Here is an 18,978-nt window from a genome sequence, read left to right on the forward strand (position 1 = left end):
GGTGGGAGAGGGGGAAGAGAGAAGGTTGTGAGATACCTTTCCCAACAACCCAGGACCCTTTGTGATGTATAGTGTACCTGTGGGATCACTGGTTCGGGGGTTGAGATATGTATGTGTAGCTGGGCTCTCGGGTTGTGGGCTTGGGAGAGGAAGGGGGCACTGGGCTGAAGCAAACAGAGGGGCCAGCACTATGACTGCATGTCCCAGGAAAGAGCTACAGCCAGAAGGTTCCTGGTAACCTGGGACATATGGTAACACTAGTCACCTTTGTCTCACTTGAGTGAGAGCTGTAGGCAGCCTAACCCCGCTGCTCGCCCCGTCTGCTCTGCAAGGGGTCCCGACTCCCAGTTCTACTCACTAGCTCCAGCAATGGCTTTGGCCGGGGCCAAGTAGCGTGCCCGGCTAGCCAGCGAGCTCCTGAGCCGGGGGCGGAAGAGGGCGGCTCCCTTTCCTGTGTTATATACAAGAGCCGTCCCCCAGCGCCGCTCCCGGCGGGGCGAAGCAGCAGAGGGTATAGCAAGGAGCGCAGCACCGAGGCTCCCCACCACCTTTTCCGCAAGTCCCTGTCTGACCTTAGCCCCAGACAGGAGGTCGCGCTCGTCAGGGAGCCCCGGGGGAGTGTAGGGGAGAAGCTTGTTCCACTCAGTGGGTCTTGGGGCCGGGGGCCCGCACTCCCCTTGCTCTGCCTGCTGAACGCTGGGGACCCTAGTCCCGCTCCGCTCCTTGGGGGGCCGCGGGCTCGTTGTGCTCGCTGGGTGCCGTAGGCGTGGCGCGTTCCCCTCCTTTTGCTGTGAGGACAGGGCGCTCTTGCCACCTCTGCTCGCCGAGCCTCTGAAGTGCAGCGCGGGGAGCTTGCCTCGCTCTGCCTAGAGACTGACCGAGGGTGTTGGCTCGCTCCGCTTGGTGGGACCCCGGGGGCAGGAGCTCTTGGCTCGCGTTGGTCAGTGGGTCCTGCTGCGGGGATGCCCATCTTCCACCTGTTGCCTTGTTCTGAGCTTCTTTGAGGCGCTCGTGCGCGTCTCTTCCCGCCCCGGGTTCCCCCAGCTTGCTCACTGGGGGAAAGCTGCCGGAGTTCCTGAGCTTCCTTTCGGACTCTCCCATCTGGACTCTGACCCGTCTCTCCAGACTCAGGGACGCCAGTAAAGCACCCCAGTACTGCTGGGTGAGGCGCTTACAGCTGTTGCTTGTTGTCCGCAGCTTGTTTGCTCCGGCTGTTCCGATGTTCCCCTATTGGGTAACGGGCGCCGCAGCTGGGATTGTCTCCCTGCATCTCATCCAGAAACTCCTCTTCCCCTACTTCTGGCACGACCTTAAATATCTGCTGAAAGTGATAAAATATGGGCTGACCATGGAGATCTACAGGCTGCGAGGGAAGATTTTCACGGTGCTGGACAGGTTTGTGAAACAAGCTGAAAGACAGCCCCACAAGCCATTCATCGTCTATGAAGGAGATGTTCACACCTACCAGGACGTGGACAGGAGGAGTAACAGGGTAGCTCAGGTCTTCCTGCAACAGAGAGCGCTGAAAAAGGGGGATACCGTGGCCCTGCTGATGAGCAATGAACCTGACTTCATCCATGTGTGGTTTGGAGTGGCCAAGCTGGGCTGTGTGGTGGCTTTCCTCAACTTCAACGTCCGCTCCAGGTCCCTTCTGCATTCTATCCGTAACTGTGAGCCCAAGATACTCATTGTGGGAGCAGGTACAGTATATACTTGTTTTGTATACTCATGCTTTAACCTCATACACTGCATTTCTCCCCACCTCCTTTCTTTGGAGACCTGGTTTAGACAGATAATGTAATGTTTGTATTAAAGTAGCACCAAGAGGCTCACAAATCATGAGTGGGTCCCTTTTGTGCGGTAGGCTTATGAGGATATAGTTCCTAACCCAAGCAGCTGACAGTCTTAAAAAGTTTTGTGTTATTTGTGTGGTATAGATGAGATGAGACCGCTACAAACTTACAGTAGACAACTAACATTTAGGAGATGGGATGTAATAACCAGGGGTAGCTCACTTTGTTAGCTTCTAAATTATGGGTGGATTTTTGTTGAGTGTTCAGAGGAGATAGAACTCCTTTTTTGACCTGCATGTATTGTACAATGTAATTAGTGTTTATGAGAGAGGGCCCCAAACCAAAACCACATATCCAAAACCAGAGCTTGATTGGTAAAGAGCTTCAGCATCCAAATCCAGGTGCTAATTTTTGCAAACCGCTCTTTATCTTTATTAAAAAACTAAGCAAAATCTCAAACTGGAACATTTCTGATCGTTGGGGTTGGAGCGTGTGTGTTTCAAAATTTACACTTTAAATATGCAGCTTTGTCCTATCTCTAAAACTATTACCTCTACCTGCACTCTGTGCCTTGTTTCTGGTTTTCTACGTATTTGCTGTGCCTTTACTAGGCTGCGAGAGGGATTTTGTACCCTTTTCACCTGATTGGTGGAATTTCCTTCTTCATGCTATCTACAGTGGTGATTTTCTATTTTTAAAAGTAATCCTAAAACTTCCTCCTGATTATTTTTAGTTTCATTGGATGTTTTGTACTACTGTTCGTATGGGTGTTTGAAAAATATGAGTGGAGAAGAGTGTTATTTACGCAAGCTACTGAAATGAGAACCAGCAATGCAAATTCAGCAGGATCACAAAACACATAATGACTACAGTGGGTGGCAGATAGTTTTCCTATCCCATTCAAAAATTTTCCTGTTCCTCATTGTGATGAAACTAAATCTTTTCAAAGTTTTAAGAGTGAGACCCCAGAATAGCCAACAGCTTCGTGATTACGATGCCCACCTGTGATGAGGGAGACCCTGCAAATGAGGCCAAGTAGGAGCTTGATCTCCCACATTCCAACTGAGGGCTGTAACCACCAGACTTTGACTATTCTAATGTGAGGGCTCTTTCAGTCTCTCTTGTTGGGGCTGTTTCACTTTGTATAAATAACTAAGTGAGCGGGGGCACGGGAGGAGACTGACTGCATAGCCTGGTGGAAGACTCTCACCTGGGAGGTGGGAGAAAATGGGTCTGAAAGTTTCAGTTAACAGTTTCTGACCCCCCTCCCCCCCCCCGCCAAAAAAAAAAGTTAGGTTGAAAAATTCCCAACCATCTCTAATAATGACCTATTGAGTTTACATTTTTCTTGTTCCCTGCTTATCTTATTCTATATATATATATATATAATATCTCAATGTAATAGTTTAAAACAGTTAATCCTGCTGGATTGATGGTATTTAGTGTTAGAGTGGAAGGAGGAGATTCGCTTCTGTGAAACTTCTGCTCACTTATGAGATCCTGCCACCCTTACCTATATTGAAACTATAAGGACAAAGTGAGTAGTAAGGTACTACTTAAGATGAGTAAGGGCAGTGGAATCTGATCCTTAAAAGAGCCAAATCATGCAGTCCTACCTAGGCTAAATGAGAGTTTTTGACAAAAACTGTAAATTGTATCCCTTACTGCAGGAAGTTGTATGGAAGCAGTAAGTGTTAACAGCATAGATGTAGTACCAGAGTCACCCCAGCTAGCACAGGAAAGTGAACATGGAACTTCCTGGCACCTGTAATGGTAGCTGAACCCTTCCAAGGGTTTAACCGTTGACAGTACATGCAGTATTTCCAGCTCTGGAGTTGCTTGGGGCTTTCCACTGAGAGAGGGTTGCTTTGTCAGTGGCCCCTGACAACTCAGGCTGCTCAGGGGGATGTGCAGAATTGTATCCCCTAGCTGTTCTGATTATGGCTCCTTTTTGACCAGTGTTTCCCACTTTTTTTTTTCCCCTAGCTTCACTGACTGCCTAGGAGCCTCCGCAGAGGGGAAATTTCTGTTGCTTTCTGCCACTGCTGTGTGCCCTTGTGGAAGTTTTTGTCGCTATGGCTCCTGAACCCTGGTTTATGCTGGCAGAAGTCAAGATAAACTAGGAATGAATTTAGATCATAGTCTATGAATGCCCTGGAGAAGGGGAATGAGTGAGATATTTTCAGGAGCTTGTGAATTCAGAACAGCTACTATGACATACAAGCAGCAGAATCCTTAATCAGCTTTTAAAGGGGAAATTGTTTTCTTGATAAAATAAATGTGAATTATTATCAAATACATAACTTGATTCATTAAACTAAATGATAAAAATAAGAATTATGAGACATCCAGAGCAGCACGGAGTTAAAGACATGCAGTGTGGACTCTTATGGACTGTTCCAAGATGGGATTTGGCTCTCCATTTTGCTTGTTTGCTTTTCCCTTTCCTGGAAACTCACTGGGTCCCCTACCTGAGTCAGTGCCTCCTTCAGATACATCCCAGTGTTTGATCAGTAATATATGCTAAGTATTTGTAGTTCCTGTACACATTCTAGAATCTTTTGCATGGTCTTCAGTGGCATTTCAAGGGAGGCATGGCAGCCAACATAGATTCTTAGCTACATCTGATGACCCCTACAAGCTTTTGCCATAGGTTCTGGAACCATTTTTATAGTGGGGGAGCTGAAAGCCATTGGAACCAAATCCTGTGTATAATGGAAATCACTTCAAACCAAGGGTGCTGCCATACCTCCAGCACCCCTAGTTCCAGCACCTATGGCTTTTGCTGAACACAATTTAGCAGGAACAGAGAGCCTTTTTGACAGGGAACTAAGTATATGGAGGGAATGCATCTAAAAATGGGGAGTTTGGGACTGGCCTTTTATTGTTCAAAGGATCATTGGTGGCTACCTGGATTGTCACAGCTTATTTAGCATATGCATCAGAGTGCCCTTCAAATATTTTGTCAGCAATATTTCATAATTCTTTTTGAATGAACTGAGTAAGATTTTTGCTCAGTACAAGTTGATCTCATAATCTGATTTCTGTCATTTATTACTGTGGGTTCATATTTGCCTGCCAATAAATAATTGCATTATTTCCTTGCTCAGAAAAATAGAGAAAACCTTTTGTATGACTAGCAATGCAGGATGGTAGTTTAGAACCAAAAGGTGTATTGTCTATTATTCGAACGTCACAATTAACAATTATTTATGTATTCAGGTTGTTTGCATCATGTCACAAACCTGCTCAATTGTTCGTAGGGAAGCAGGAGAAGGAAAAATAGAGAAAAGGGCGTGGGGGAGATCTCCACCTTCAATAACGCATGAATTTTCCCAGGGAAGCCATGTAGTTAATGTATGTTTGTTCAGAATGTATTGTGTAAACAACACACAGGACTGCTATTTACTCTATTATAGTTAAAGATTAGGTATAATAATAACTCATTGCAAAACAAACCCTAAAAGTTTCTTAGTATGTTACTAAGAAAAATAGAGAGAGCTTAAGTTCACAACCTGTGACTTGCTTTACCATCTGCTTATGTACATGTACCAGGAACCACCAGAAATGCTGTATTGCATTTCTTCCAAGAGAGCTGTTTATTCCGGACATATGGGTAATACAAGTGTAAAATGAGCATCAGGTTTTTAAAAAACATCTGGTGGAGAAATTCAGTGTGCATTAAACAATACATCAACATTGGACATAGTCTTGGACCTTTTTACATTGGTATAAGTGCTCTTTGGAAATATATTAGTACAACGGAGAGTTTATCTTCAGCTCACATTGTTCATGCATTATGCAGAATTAATCTAAGGCTTCCGGCTCTTTTAATATTAGGAAAATATTTAGCTATTTCTGATTGCCTTTTTTTCCTTCAGAAAATTGCTTATGGTTTTTTTGCTGTGCTCTCCTATCTAACCTGGAATCTCTTTCAAGATAACAAATGGCTACAAACAGTTCAGATACTGTTCCAAATTTTTAATACCAGAGTGCAACTGAAAAGTCTTTTGTAGAACCAACTCACAGTATTAATATTCAATACTAGGTGAAAAAAACAAACCCGTACACAGAAACAGAAACTTTAGGTTAACTGAGTAATTTTAGAATAGGAAACAGTAAATCAAGGATATTTTCAGTCTGGGCTTGATCTTAATTAATTGGAATAACATAAAGAAGATGTGCTTCAGTCTAGGAAGTGGGAACCACTGCCTTTCTGCCATTCTTGAATCCTAAATGACAGTTTAAATTGGACTGTAACTATGATATTTTTCCCCTTAGAAAGGATTGCCTGATTAGACCATAGGGTAGTCTTATGACCACAGCCCCCTTCTTGCTTGACTTGTCTGCAGTTTAAATATAATTGACATTTCTCAAATACATTAAGAACTCAGTGTAAATTTATTTCTAAGACTACTGCACTGAAAAATAAAAAATCAGAATTATACCTGAAATTCTGAATGACCATAAAATCAGTGACCAATTTCTTAGTGTTCTTTATGCTCAGTAAGAACACAAGAATGGCCATACTGGGTCAGACCAAAGGTCTATCCAGCCCAGTATTCTGTCTACCGACAGTGACCAATGCCAGGTGCCCCAGAAGGAGTAAACCTAACAGGTAATGATCTAGTGATCTCTCTCCTCCCATCCATCTCCACCCTCTGACAAACAGAGGCTAGGGACAGCATTCCTTGCTCATCCTGGCTAATAGCCATTAATGGACTTAACCTCCATTAATTTATCCAGTTCTCTTTTAAACCCTGTTATAGTCCTAGCCTTCCCAACTTCCTCGGGCAAGGAGTTCCACAGGTTGACTGTGCGCTGAGTGAAGAAGAGCTTCCTTTTATTTTTTTTTTAAACCTGCTACCCATTAATTTCATTTGGTGGCCCCTAGTTCATATATTGTGGGAACAAGTAAATAACTTTACCTTATTCACTTTCTCCACACCACTCATGATTTTATATACTTCTGTCACATCCCCCCCTTAGTCTCCTCTTTTCCAAGGTGAAAAGTCCTAGCCTCTTTAATCTCCCCTCATATGGGACCCGTTCCAAACCCCTAATCATTATAGTTGCCCTTTTCTGAACCTTTTCTAATGCCAGTATATCTTTTTTTGAGATGAGTATTGCATGCAGTATTCAAGATGTGGGTGTACCATGGATTTATTTAAGGGCAATAAGATATTCTCCGTCTTATTCTCTATCCCTTTTTTTAATGATTCCTAACATCCCGTTCGCTTTTTTGACTGCCGCTGCACCCTGCGTGGATGTCTTCAGAGAGCTATCCACGATGATGCCAAGATCTTTCTCCTGATTAGTTGTAGCTAAATTAGTAGTCATAAACACAGGAAAAATAGTTTTCTGTAAATAAGCCAATCGTGCTTTGGCACCAATTCCATAAAATTGCAAACATTTCTGGGGATGGGAAACACAAGAGACAATAAATCATGGTAGTGGCTCATTTTTTACTTGTAGTCTGTGTATGTTTGGAGAATGGTGACATCTGTTGCTGTTTTCTGCCATGCCATTTGCAAGGGGATAATTTTGGATTAAGCAGACCACTAGAAACACTGCAGTTGTGTCACTAGTGTAGACACTTACTTCAGCGACGGAAGGGGTTCTCTGCTCTCCGAGGCAGTAGCTAAGTCAATAGAAGATTCTTTCACAGATCTCGCTATGTCTATACCAGAGCTTAGGTCTACATAAGTACATTGCACAGGGCATGAAATTTTTCAGTCTTGAGCAATATAGTTAAGCTGGCCTAGCTTTGCAACGTAGACCAGCCCAAGTATCCATAACTAAACTGCAATGCATGAAGGCAGATTACCTTGCCAGATGAAATCTGGAGTGAAACATTAACTGCACTTCTCATCTGAAACTTGACTGTAAACTACCCAAGACTGGGTGTGGCCAAGAGATGGTAGTCATTGCTAGTGGGTTTTCATGGAGTGCTGGCTAAAATTTAAAGTGTGGGAGTAACAGCAACTGTATGTACCATTGTTTGTCCTTTTCTACATGAAGTCCACCCCACCCACAGGGCACCAGCACCTGATTATATTCCCTTACTCTCACAGAGGTGAATCGGGCTCCTTGTATTTTGCTAACATAACTCTAAAACATTGAAAAACTTGCTTTAAGTTTAGCTTTCTGTAAATACATTATAAAATAGGTAACAATGTTGTTGTTGTTTTTTAAGATATGCTTGGGACATTGGAGGAGATTCTTCCTAGCCTCCAAAAAGATATTGGTGTTTGGGTAATGACAAAAGACTGCACTCTGCCAAGTGTTAATACCCTTTTAGACAAACTGGAAGCTGCATCTGAGGACTGTGTACCAGTTCACCTCCGCTCTGCAAACAGCCTCAAGTCCTCTGTACTCTACATTTTTACTTCAGGAACTACAGGTACAGCTCTCTTTTCCATGTTTCCATCATTTCCTGAAACTGTTTATGAAACCATCAGTTAATGTGCCTGTATCAGACACTCTAAATGTCTCACCTCAGTCTACAGGAGAAGGTATCAGAAGCTCAAGAAAGGCATTGGTCGTTTCCCAGGCTGTTGGCATAGGGGATCCTGCAAAGGTAGCACCTTTTTCCCTGCCCAGCCGAATTGCTTAAATCCTGGGGCAGGGCATTATGCCCTTTTATTAAATAGCTACTATTACTGGTGCCTGCTAGTCAACACTGCAAACATAATACTAATATTTTGTGATTCTGTAACACAGCTGTAGAGCTAATGTGTACACCTAGAACTTTACAACATCCTTTTAGAACAAGTTACTATGCACTTATTATGAAGTGGGTCTTCATTAAGCTGCTTTGAATGCAGGTCACCAAAGAGACAGAAAATAGGATTAAGTTACTAGCCTTTTAGTTTAGAAACAGATGGCTGGTTTCATTACCATTGCTCCAGTGGCTAAGAAGTTAAGACTTTTAAAAAAAACTCTGATCAGTGGCATAAAAAGCAGCATCATGATGTTAGGTTAAATAGATTGGTGTTTCTTATTCAACTGAAAACTAACTTGTGGTTTCAGTCATGAGATGTTTTAAAAATAACTTGCATCTTACAACTTGTTTCCCCTGCCCAAGCATAATTATTTTATTGATTTTTATTTGCCTCCATGGAACCATACGTTAGTTCATTTTAGAACTAAATTCTGTTTGTTTTTAAAGTAATTAAAAAAACCAGAACTGTTGCAAACATTATTCAGAGATAAACTATGTTTGAAATAGTGATGAAAAAATATAGCAGAGCTTGCTACTGTGGATAGAAATTTTGTTCTGAATACTCTTAGTTAAATCATGTTATAGACTTCCCTAGGTAGTCTGTAACCTAGTTCTCACAGTGTCATTTAAGGCCTCCATATGAAGCTGAGGTGGAAAGATGCAATGCCCAGAATTAATCTAATATAGTTTAGTTACTTACAGAGGTAAGAAAATTTGAGTGATTGTATGTAGCCCATGCACACTGAAACTTTTATCTCTTTTAGGCACAGTGTGATTGCAAGAAGAGCAGTTATTTAGCATGAATAAAAGTTTAGAGGGAATTGAATCATTATGTTTAAAATCATGTCTTGTGCAATCTGATTCATCTAGTACAAACAAATCCAGCCATCCTTTTCATGCTTTCCTATAATACAAGAACACATGATTGCTGATTATAATTAATAGTCTAGATTTTCTGGCCAAGTTAAAAGGAAATAAAATGTTGTGCAGCTTTTAAACATCTTTTGGAATCTAGAGTCAGGGGAAATCAAAAGCAAAAAATCTGTGGATGGATTTTTCAAAGTGTTAGATTATTTTGTTCAATAAAATTTGTGATTATGCATGTTAAAGTAAGAGTGAAGGCTGATTCCTAAAGGAAGGAATCTTTCCTTCACATAAAGCACTGCACAGTGAGCTATTGGTAGGTACAGTATGGTGGGCAGGTTTGTGTGCCTCTGGAATGTCAAGTAGAGGCCACAGTCAGAGCCAGACAGGAGGAAATACTCAATGAACCATTGATCTGATCAGTATGGAACGTCCTTTTTTTTGTCCTGCGGGTGTATAATTAATCGATCATCCTTGGAAACGATATGTACTTGTGAGTGGCTCTCACCCCAAATACAGCTGTATAAACGTGCTCAGATTACTTAATATAAACTCCTAATTGGTTTTTAATTTTGTATATTTAAGATCAATTTTGCAGTCTTTGCTTGTCTTTCTGAGTTTGGAGCACCATCAGCTGTCGCTGTTTAATGTGAGAACAGCATTCATCCGGGAGCACAAGAAAGAGAAAAAAGTTTTTAGAACTCTTTTTCAGAAGGCAAATATCTTACTGCTTCCCACATCTTCTAAGGAGCTAGCTTTTGGGATTGGGGGTGTCAAGCAGAGGCAGGGAAGCCCTTGAATCTTACTGGAGAGAGATGCCATGAAATCAGTGTCAGCTGATGATAGTAAAGAATCCTAGAAAGAGCTGATTTCTTCTAACACTGAACAAGGATTAGAAATAAGGAAAATGATGTTGGTTTATAAAGCTTCTGCTTCAGCTTCACTGTAGTGCTTGTGTCTAGAACTTCCCCAGTCTGCCTCCGAGCAGGATCCCTCGTACAGTTTCAAAGAAACTCTACATGTCCACACATAGATTGCTGTGTGTGAAAAACCAAAATGAAATGGAGCAAAGGCATGACAGCTGTGATTTTGTAGATTTCCACCATAACGTCAACCATCCATCCATGAAACTCTCTCTCTAGAGTACTACCACACCAGCATCAAATTCCTGGACACCACTATCAGCTTCAGCAATGAAACCCTACAGACAACTATACATAGGAAACCCATCGATCACCACACTTATCTTCACACATGTAGTAACCATCCCCAAACACACCAAGAAATCTTATCTACCAGGCACTCGGATATCATAGAATGTGCACTGAGGACAGAGTCCAGGTACAAACCTTAACGCACTTAAAATCACCTTCACCACACAAGGAAACTCCATCAGAAAAGTAGATCACATGATGGAATGGGCTACCGAAATAATCTGACAGAACCTGCTTTAATATGGGGAGGGGAAACAAACCTCCCACTGTACAACCCTAGTCACCTAATACCCTGCACTAAAACCCACACAGGGAATCATGAAACTTGCACCCCAGACTTGATGGGGACCACATCCTCAAATAAATCTTTCCCAGACTCCCTCTTCTGGCCTTCAGAGAGCCCCCTAGCCTCGCCATGCTTGTCATCAGAAGCGAGCGAGCTCCCCATACACTAGGACATACCAGCTCAAAGCAGTACCATCCCCCGCTATAACACCAGATGTGAAACCTGCAGATATGTCTTCACTGTTATGATGATCAGTACCCCCCACAACACACCTTTCAAGCAGTGGCATAGCCAGGTGGGGAAAACGGGGAGCGTAGATTAAAAAAGGTGCCACCCGCTAGTACTCCCCCAGCAGCGCTGAAGGACCACCCCCCACCACTGGAGCGAGTGAAGTACTGCTGAAGATCCGGAGCACCGCCGGGAGAGTAAAAATTAAAAAGGTGCCAAAGAATTAAAAAGACTCTACTTCCGCTTGGTGGGGGAGCGGCCGCTGCCCCGCTCCCCGCCTAGCTATGCGACTGCTCTCAAGATCCATGGTTTCTATCCATGCCTATCATACCAATGTGGTGAACCTTATCCAGTGCACCAACTGCCCTAATAACTACGTGGGGAAAAACCGGACAATCACTACGCTCTCAAAGGAACTCGCATAGAAAAATGATAAAAGACAAAAACTTGGATGAACACTATTCACAAAATGATCACTGCATATCTGACCTCTGAATCCTCGTCCTCTAAGGAAAGGGAACTTAAATTCATAACTCTGCTAGACACCAAAAATCATGGACTTAATAAAGACACTGGATCTGTTCTACCCTTGTATTTAGCTTGACACTCTGGGCATGTCTACACTTAAAACGCTGCATTGATGCCACTGTAGTGCTTTAATGAAGATGCTCTTAGTCAATGAAAGAGAACTCTCCTCTTCAGCTTTGTTAATCCACTTCCCCGAGAGGCAGTAGCTATGTTGATGGGAGAAGTTTTCCCACTGACCTAGTGCTGTCTACACAGGGGGCTAGGTTGGTGTAACTACATCACTCAGGGGTGTGGATTTTTCACACTGCTGAGCAACATAGTTATATGGATATAGGACCAGAACTCTGGTTACCTCTCCCAGACCTGAAGCAGAGCTCTTCGTAAGCTTGAAAACTTGTCTCTGTCACCAACAGAAGTTGGTCCAATAAAAGATATTACTTCACCTACCTTGTCTATTTTAACTATACATCAGGCCTGGAGCTCCTTCATATTGCTTCACATCCTGGTCCATCTGTTGTTGAATCAGATGACCCAGTGTGCAGTGAGTTGATGCAGCTATGACTTGCTTGCATACCCCTTACTTCTATAGGACCAACAGACCTAGTGCCACATTAAACTTGCAAACAAGTTCTTAGATGTCTGTTTAGCTAAGTGGCTAGCAGAAAAATTGGCCCTAGAATATAGAAAGGTAGGTAATATTAGTGTTGTTGAAGTTCGTAACAGACTGGATACTCATGTACTCAACAAAAGTGAATGTTGACCTCTCTAATGTATAGTTTTATGTCTTTACAGGTCTACCAAAAGCTGCAGTTATTAGTCATCTGCAGATCCTAAAAGGAGCTGCTGGATTATGGGCATTTGGTGCTACTGCAGATGACACTGTTTATATAACTCTCCCTCTTTACCACAGTGCAGCTTCTGTCCTTGGCATTGCTGGATGTATTAAATTGGGTAGGCTCACTTTATTTTATAGCGTTGTTGATTGAAGAGGGGATTAATTAAGAACTGCATTAAAACACAGTGCAGAATCGTTGCTATCAGTGGAGTTAATTAGACTTGGCTTGTATCTTCCTTTCTAAATCAAAAAACAAATGAATCTGGAAATAATTGTAACCAGTTTTGTGATTCCATTGACTAGGTTTTTTTTTTTTTTTAAGAAACTGCAGTAAGGTCCATATTATCCACTTTTATTTTAGAAAATTAAGTAAAATTCTGTTCATCCACGTTTTTGTTTTTGGCATTAGGGTAACAGGCCCTTAAATGAAATTGGCCTCAGTGCCCCTGTTGCAGTCCAGGTGTGCCTGTGTTGGTGTAATGAGGCGGGTGGGGCTGCCCTGGGAGTTAAAAATGAGAGTTCAGAGGCTTGAGAAGGGAATTCAGAACTCAAACCCTGAGGGGAAGCTTAGAAGGAGAGTTCAGAACCCAGAATTTAAAAGGGGAGAGTGTCTAGAGTCCTGAGAGTAAAGAGCTCAGTGGAAGGACAGGGCTGGGCTGAGAGCTTCAGCGAGGAGATGCCCGTGAAGGATGAAATGGTGTGAGTTCCCGGTTTAAGCAGTGAACCCAGAATAATAGGCTGGTGAAGGCAGTTGGGGTCACCTGCAAACTTCTCCAGGCTAGAGAGCCATAACCAGGGAGGGCTGAAGGCTGAAAGCAGTAGAGGGAGATGCTGAGCCAGACAGCTGAAGACAGAGGGCCAGAGAGGGCTGAAGGCTGGGGAACAAGGGAGCGGTAACTTTGCCGATATCTCCAGGCAACAGCTAGAACCCTATCTGGGAAGAAAATAGGGTAGATAAACATCTGAGGTGAGGCGAGGTGCGGGGTGAGATGCCAGAGTTGTACCTGGGAGCTGGGCTGAAGCAAGATAAGGGATGTCTGAGCCACACTTAGTGTTGGACTGTTGGACCTAATCTGCTGTTTGGACTGCACTGAGGGATTCTGGTTTATGGTAGCGGGACTTTTGGTAATAAAATAATGCCCCTTGCCCTCTCCCCACAGGGCTATTTATACATTTCAAAGGCTGTATTGAGTTTATTTGAGGAATCAAGAGGGGAAAGTGAGGCAATGGGCCACTTGCAGGGCTTCCTTGGGGCCAAGAGGAGACCACACATTTATAGGATAACAACCCTCAACACAAGCTGTTCTTTTTAAAGTCTTAAACTTGCTATAGGCTTACAGTTAAGCAGATCCATAACTTTGTAGAATTGGACTATTCTCATTTGTAAAGTTATGCACGTGTTTAACTGTCTGCAGGCTGTGTAAACACACCAGCATAAATATTGCTGGAGCTCTGTGACTGGTATAGATTAAAAAAAATTTTTTTTTTCAGATTTAAAATATTTTTGAAAATAAATTTACAGCATTGAAAATTGTTGGACTTTATGCACTTAAATTGCATTGTCTCTTAGCATTGACTATAGAATATACATTTTATTGTGACTGTTTGACCCAGATGATTTCTTTAACATAAATTAATGTGGAAGGTCAGGGCCAAGGTTTGCCATACTGTGAAGTGTCAAGTGTAGCTTAGAGGTAGACAGGAGATTATATTCAGTGGACTATGGATCTGATTCAGTATGGGGAAATCCTTTGTTCTTGCTGTGTATAATTATTCTACATGTATCTCCGTAATGGGATATCTTTTCCTGTTGTCTAATGATCTTCATGTTAGAAATGTTTACCTAAAATTTCTGAATTTTGTCTTGCCTTGTGCAAAATACTGCAAAGGTAGTGGATCTGTTTTAGAAAACCTATAGCTAACTTCATGAAATTGGAATGAATAATATTTAGCATTTGTGTGATATTATACAGTAGATATTATGCCTTCCTCAACCTTATTTCTCAGTTTCCCCATCTGTTAAAGTGCACAGAGGGGATCAATGCTGAATCAAGATTAAAACTGATGAAGTTGCGTCACTGGTGGTACTTGTGCTTTTGTCCTTATATGTTTGGGGAGAGAGTGGTGATAACATCTTCAGAGTTTGAGAGCAATTTAGGACTTCAGTGCTCGTCCAGGGGCATTACTGTGGTGTGTAACTAAAAGGCAAAATGTAGCTTTTCCATAAAGCATTTCCCCAAGAAAAATATTAAGCAATCTATGTACACAAAATTGAATTCCTCTGCCTCAGAGGAAAGAGAAACATCCTTTTGTTCTGGGCTTTTGTGCTCCTTAATTTTGTATTGCACTTTAAATACCAAGTGTTAAGGACTAGTTTTTAAAAAGCCTCCCCCTCCCCCCCCCCCCCCTCCACTGACACATTTCACTGTAATGGACAAGGTCTGTGAATTTAGACCTGTCCGTAAAACAAACACATGAGAATGTCGTTTGTATTTGAATCAAAGTTCTTACCTTTACATGACTCTGTGGTACCTGAAGCAGCATTCTTGTCAAGTTCACAAAACCAGTGTTTCCTGTTTTTATTTTCTTAATAAGGTGCAACTTGCGTCTTAAGAAAGAAATTCTCAGCTAGTCAATTCTGGAGTGACTGCAAAAAGTATAATGTGACTGTTATCCAGTATATTGGAGAGCTTTGTCGTTATCTTTGCAACCAGCCTGTGGTAAGTGGAATTAAAATGATGGTTATCCTACCATTTGGTTATTCACTAAACTTTATTTGCGTGCTAGCAGTTGTAGCTGTATTTACATTAAAAGGGAAATGTGAAAAGTAATTTTAAAAGAAAAAAATCTGTCCCCTCCACCCCTCTTTCTGTGCAAGGTTGCTGCTGCGTCTGTGACTGCCAATAGATTGGTTCTGGGCAAACTGAACTGGCACCAAGGAGTTGATACCATATTTAAAGATGTAGGGGAAAAAATTGAATCAGTTTTATTTTATTTGGAAAAGAAAATATTCATGCTCAAACTTTAGCCAAGGGTAAGTCTAGAGTACCTACGTTAACATTAATGCATTTTCAAAATCTTGGTTCTTGTGATCAACTTAAATAGACACTGTCAAGTTTTGTAGGCCTACTTTTGGCCCTACTAGCTTTATTTTGGCTTGTGGAACATGCATGCACATAGGCCATCCCTCTGCTCTGTTCTTGAAGGTTTTATAGGGGTCAATACAGTTCAAAGGATCAAGAGAAAATTGTTTCAAGTTCCTATTAGTTTGCCCTTTAGACTTTTCAGCCTTAAATGTGCAGACCAATGTGTCTACCCCTTCTAGAAGTACACATGGAGGGAAGAGGGAGCCTTTCCCTCTTCCTGTCCTTATGCCGCAGTTGGGCAAAATGGGAGTTCCTGATTTCTGTGGCTGCATAGTCCCTAGGGGGAGGTGTCCCCATCTGTGCTAACTTCCACAAAGGGGAAGAACCATGAATTGGCTAGCAGAGTGAACACACTGCTCCCAGGTCTGGAAGGCCTCATATCTGACCTCCAACTGGGCAGACTAGTGACTATCCACAATCCAGCCGTCTATCTTTAGCACGTTGGTCACTAACCAAAACTTCCAGCTATGTAGAAACCGAAAAACTTAGCATAATTAAGTCCTCAGCAGTGTCTTAGGTATAAGGAATATATAGATATTCTGTCCAAAAAATCAAGTACACTTGACATAATATAGGAAACAATTTGTTACCATCCACTAGAGATATTAGGTTTGCACTCTGTGTACATAAGTCTTATTAGCTCTCATAAATTACATACGTAGGTTAAAAGCTGATATAGCATTTTAGTTGGAAGCTGCATTCAGTGGTTGTATTAAAACCGGGGCATTAAATTATGCATGTCTTAAAAGAACTTTCTGATTTGCTTAAACAGAGAGCAAAATAAGGAAGATTCGAATATTTAAAATAAAAATGCATGTTCGAGTCAGGGATTTTGACTGAGATGTTGTATGTGTACTCCTGAAAATATGGGCCTGATTCTTTAATTCAGTGTGTAAAAGCAATTTGAGCAAAATTGAAAAGTTTTGCTACATTAGGGAAGTTGGGTAAACTCTGGCGTAAGTGGTCACAAGCATTTAGTGGGATTGCACTGGTTGTAAAGTAGCCCAGAATCTGACCCTTTACGTTAAAGAACAGAACCTATGTTTTAGGTTTTTATAAAATTGTATCTAGCATATGACATAGTAAAGAGTTCTGTAAATACACCTCTATATAATAGATCTGGCTTCATTATTTGATGTATGGATAATAAAGTTGGGGATGGATTCTTCCTTACTTGTACCTGTAAAGTGCTATCCAAGCACAACCGCAGTATTTTATATCCTTTTTCCACAGGTGTAAATGAATATATAAGGTGCCTGGCAATGGAGAATCAGACACTTAAGGCTCTTCTGTATTCAGAATAATTTGTATAAATTAATTCTTAAGTCCTTCAGGGTAGGTCTAGACTGTGTTTGGGAGCAACCCACAGATGTGTTTTATTGGGGCTAAAAATAGCTGTGTAAAGATGGTGTTTTGATGATGTGGCTTGGGCTCACAAGCCACACCTCCCAGGCTTGAGACCCTGAGCTTCAATCCAAACTGGAACACCTACACAGCTGCTATTTTTAGCCTGCAGGCGTGAACCCTGCCAACTCAAGTCTGTGGACTTGGGTTGGGAGGCTCACTCAGATGCACTGTAGACATATCCTTGTAGTGTGGAGACCAGGTGCTTAGATTGTGGTACAGAAATAGCATACCTGTGGCATGTGGATCTGTCACATTTTATCTTGAGAGCAAATAAGTGAAAGTGTCTCACAGCTAAGACTTTATCATGACTCCATGTCTGTGGATTTGGATTTTTTTCTTTAGACATACAAACTTTCTTTGACTAGAGCAGCTATCTAACTAGAGTCAAACTATCACTTCTGCCTGAATCACAGTCTACTTTAGTCCTAACTTTAGGATGCTTATTTTGATACAATATCACTGTCTAAGGCCCCATCTGCAGTGGACTAAGAACAAAGTTTGCAGAACTAATTATAAACACCATTTATAACTGGTTCAGATTAATTAAATTTAATCATAGTTTGACTGGACAGGGAAAAACAGAGTGAATCTAGGCTATAAAATAGTTTCTAAAATCAATTTATAACATTACTTGGTTTCTGTCCTTAACTATGCAGGGAAACTGTGTGTCAAACTGAGTTTAAAATAAATATAACCATCCTAGTTCTTGGTCTTTGTAGATGGAGCCTAAAATTGTTTCTGCTGATATTGGCGACTGCCACCTTTATGCTTGTTGTGAGCTGCAGATAATCCTATTGTGACAGTTGTTAATAACTCCTAAGGACCAAAACATACACAATTTTAAGTTGAGTTTTTTGTTTTGTTTTTAAAATGACCATTGTTGACCATAGTGGTGGCTTGTTACCATGAACAGTTTTTATTTATTAAGTGTTTCAGTATTCAGTTATCTAAATAGATAAATACTCTCTTTACTTAATGGAACAAAGACACTTGCAATTAGTGGTTTTGCTTTATTTAACAGGACTTTCAAAACAACCCAGGGGAGTTTGGCAGCCAACGCCCAGGAAAATGTAGCGGGAGCTGAATGCATGACTGCCTTCTGTGCCTTTGAAAATCTCCTCCTTGCATGCAATAATTATTTTAAATTGTTCTCGGGACTCCAAAAATATATACAATTAGTAAATTTCCCTGTCATTTTGTGGATTTTGTTTAGCAACTTAGATTTTAAGAAAATATGGTGAGATATTTATTAATAGTAATACCTCCAAATTAACATGAAAACTCCTTTCTAATCCAATCCTCTGTCAGTGCTCTTTCAAAATAATCAGCACTGACTTCAACAGTGGGTTCTGTTAACAGGAGATGAATGTGAGTTAAGATTATTTTTCAGCACTATTAACAATTTACTTTTAGAGCCCAATCCAGTGACCACTGAAGTTACTGGAAAGATTCTCATTAACTTCAATGGACATTGGATCAGACATTTTAGTTTTCATGTAGCTTTGCTACAATCCGTAGCAAAGGCTATAGTAACTCAAAATAGTAACCTTTGGGGGTCTAATGTAACTGAATAGTGCAGGAGTGTTGGCCTATAAATTGACTCTGTTTCACTTCTAATGAAGACATTTAAGTCACGGCTGTCAAAATCTGAAGAAATGTCTACACTGTGTTTGAAAACCCATGGTAGCAAGTCTGAGAGTCTGGGTCTATGGACTCAGGTTTATGCTATGGTGCTAAAAACAACTGTGCAGACATTCAGGCTTGGGCTCTAAAGCCCAGGGAGGGGACTGTTCTTCAGAGCTCAAGCTCCAGCCTGAGCCATAATGTCTACACTGCTGTTTTTAGCACCTATAGACCGGGGCTCTGACACTTGCGGCCCCAGGTTTTAAAATGAAGTGTGCACATGTTACGAGAGCCAGATTTTGGTTCATGCTCTGACTGCACTTCAGTGGT

At 41.6% G+C, this 18,978-nt stretch overlaps 1 protein-coding gene across 1 annotated transcript in view; it reads left to right on the top strand.

The window, feature by feature from the left end:
* The first annotated feature begins 1,219 nt into the window (after positions 1-1,219).
* The window catches only part of SLC27A6 (solute carrier family 27 member 6), a 51,385-nt gene continuing 33,626 nt past the window's right edge, over positions 1,220-18,978 (top strand). The window contains exons 1-4 of the mRNA XM_077816365.1: positions 1,220-1,700; positions 7,990-8,196; positions 12,430-12,588; positions 15,068-15,192. Of these exons, the coding sequence (XP_077672491.1) occupies positions 1,220-1,700; positions 7,990-8,196; positions 12,430-12,588; positions 15,068-15,192 (972 nt within the window). The remainder of the gene's footprint in view (positions 1,701-7,989; positions 8,197-12,429; positions 12,589-15,067; positions 15,193-18,978) is intronic.

The sequence above is a fragment of the Eretmochelys imbricata genome, chromosome 5 (genome assembly GCF_965152235.1).
Source record: "Eretmochelys imbricata isolate rEreImb1 chromosome 5, rEreImb1.hap1, whole genome shotgun sequence".
NCBI lineage: Eukaryota > Metazoa > Chordata > Testudines > Cheloniidae > Eretmochelys > Eretmochelys imbricata.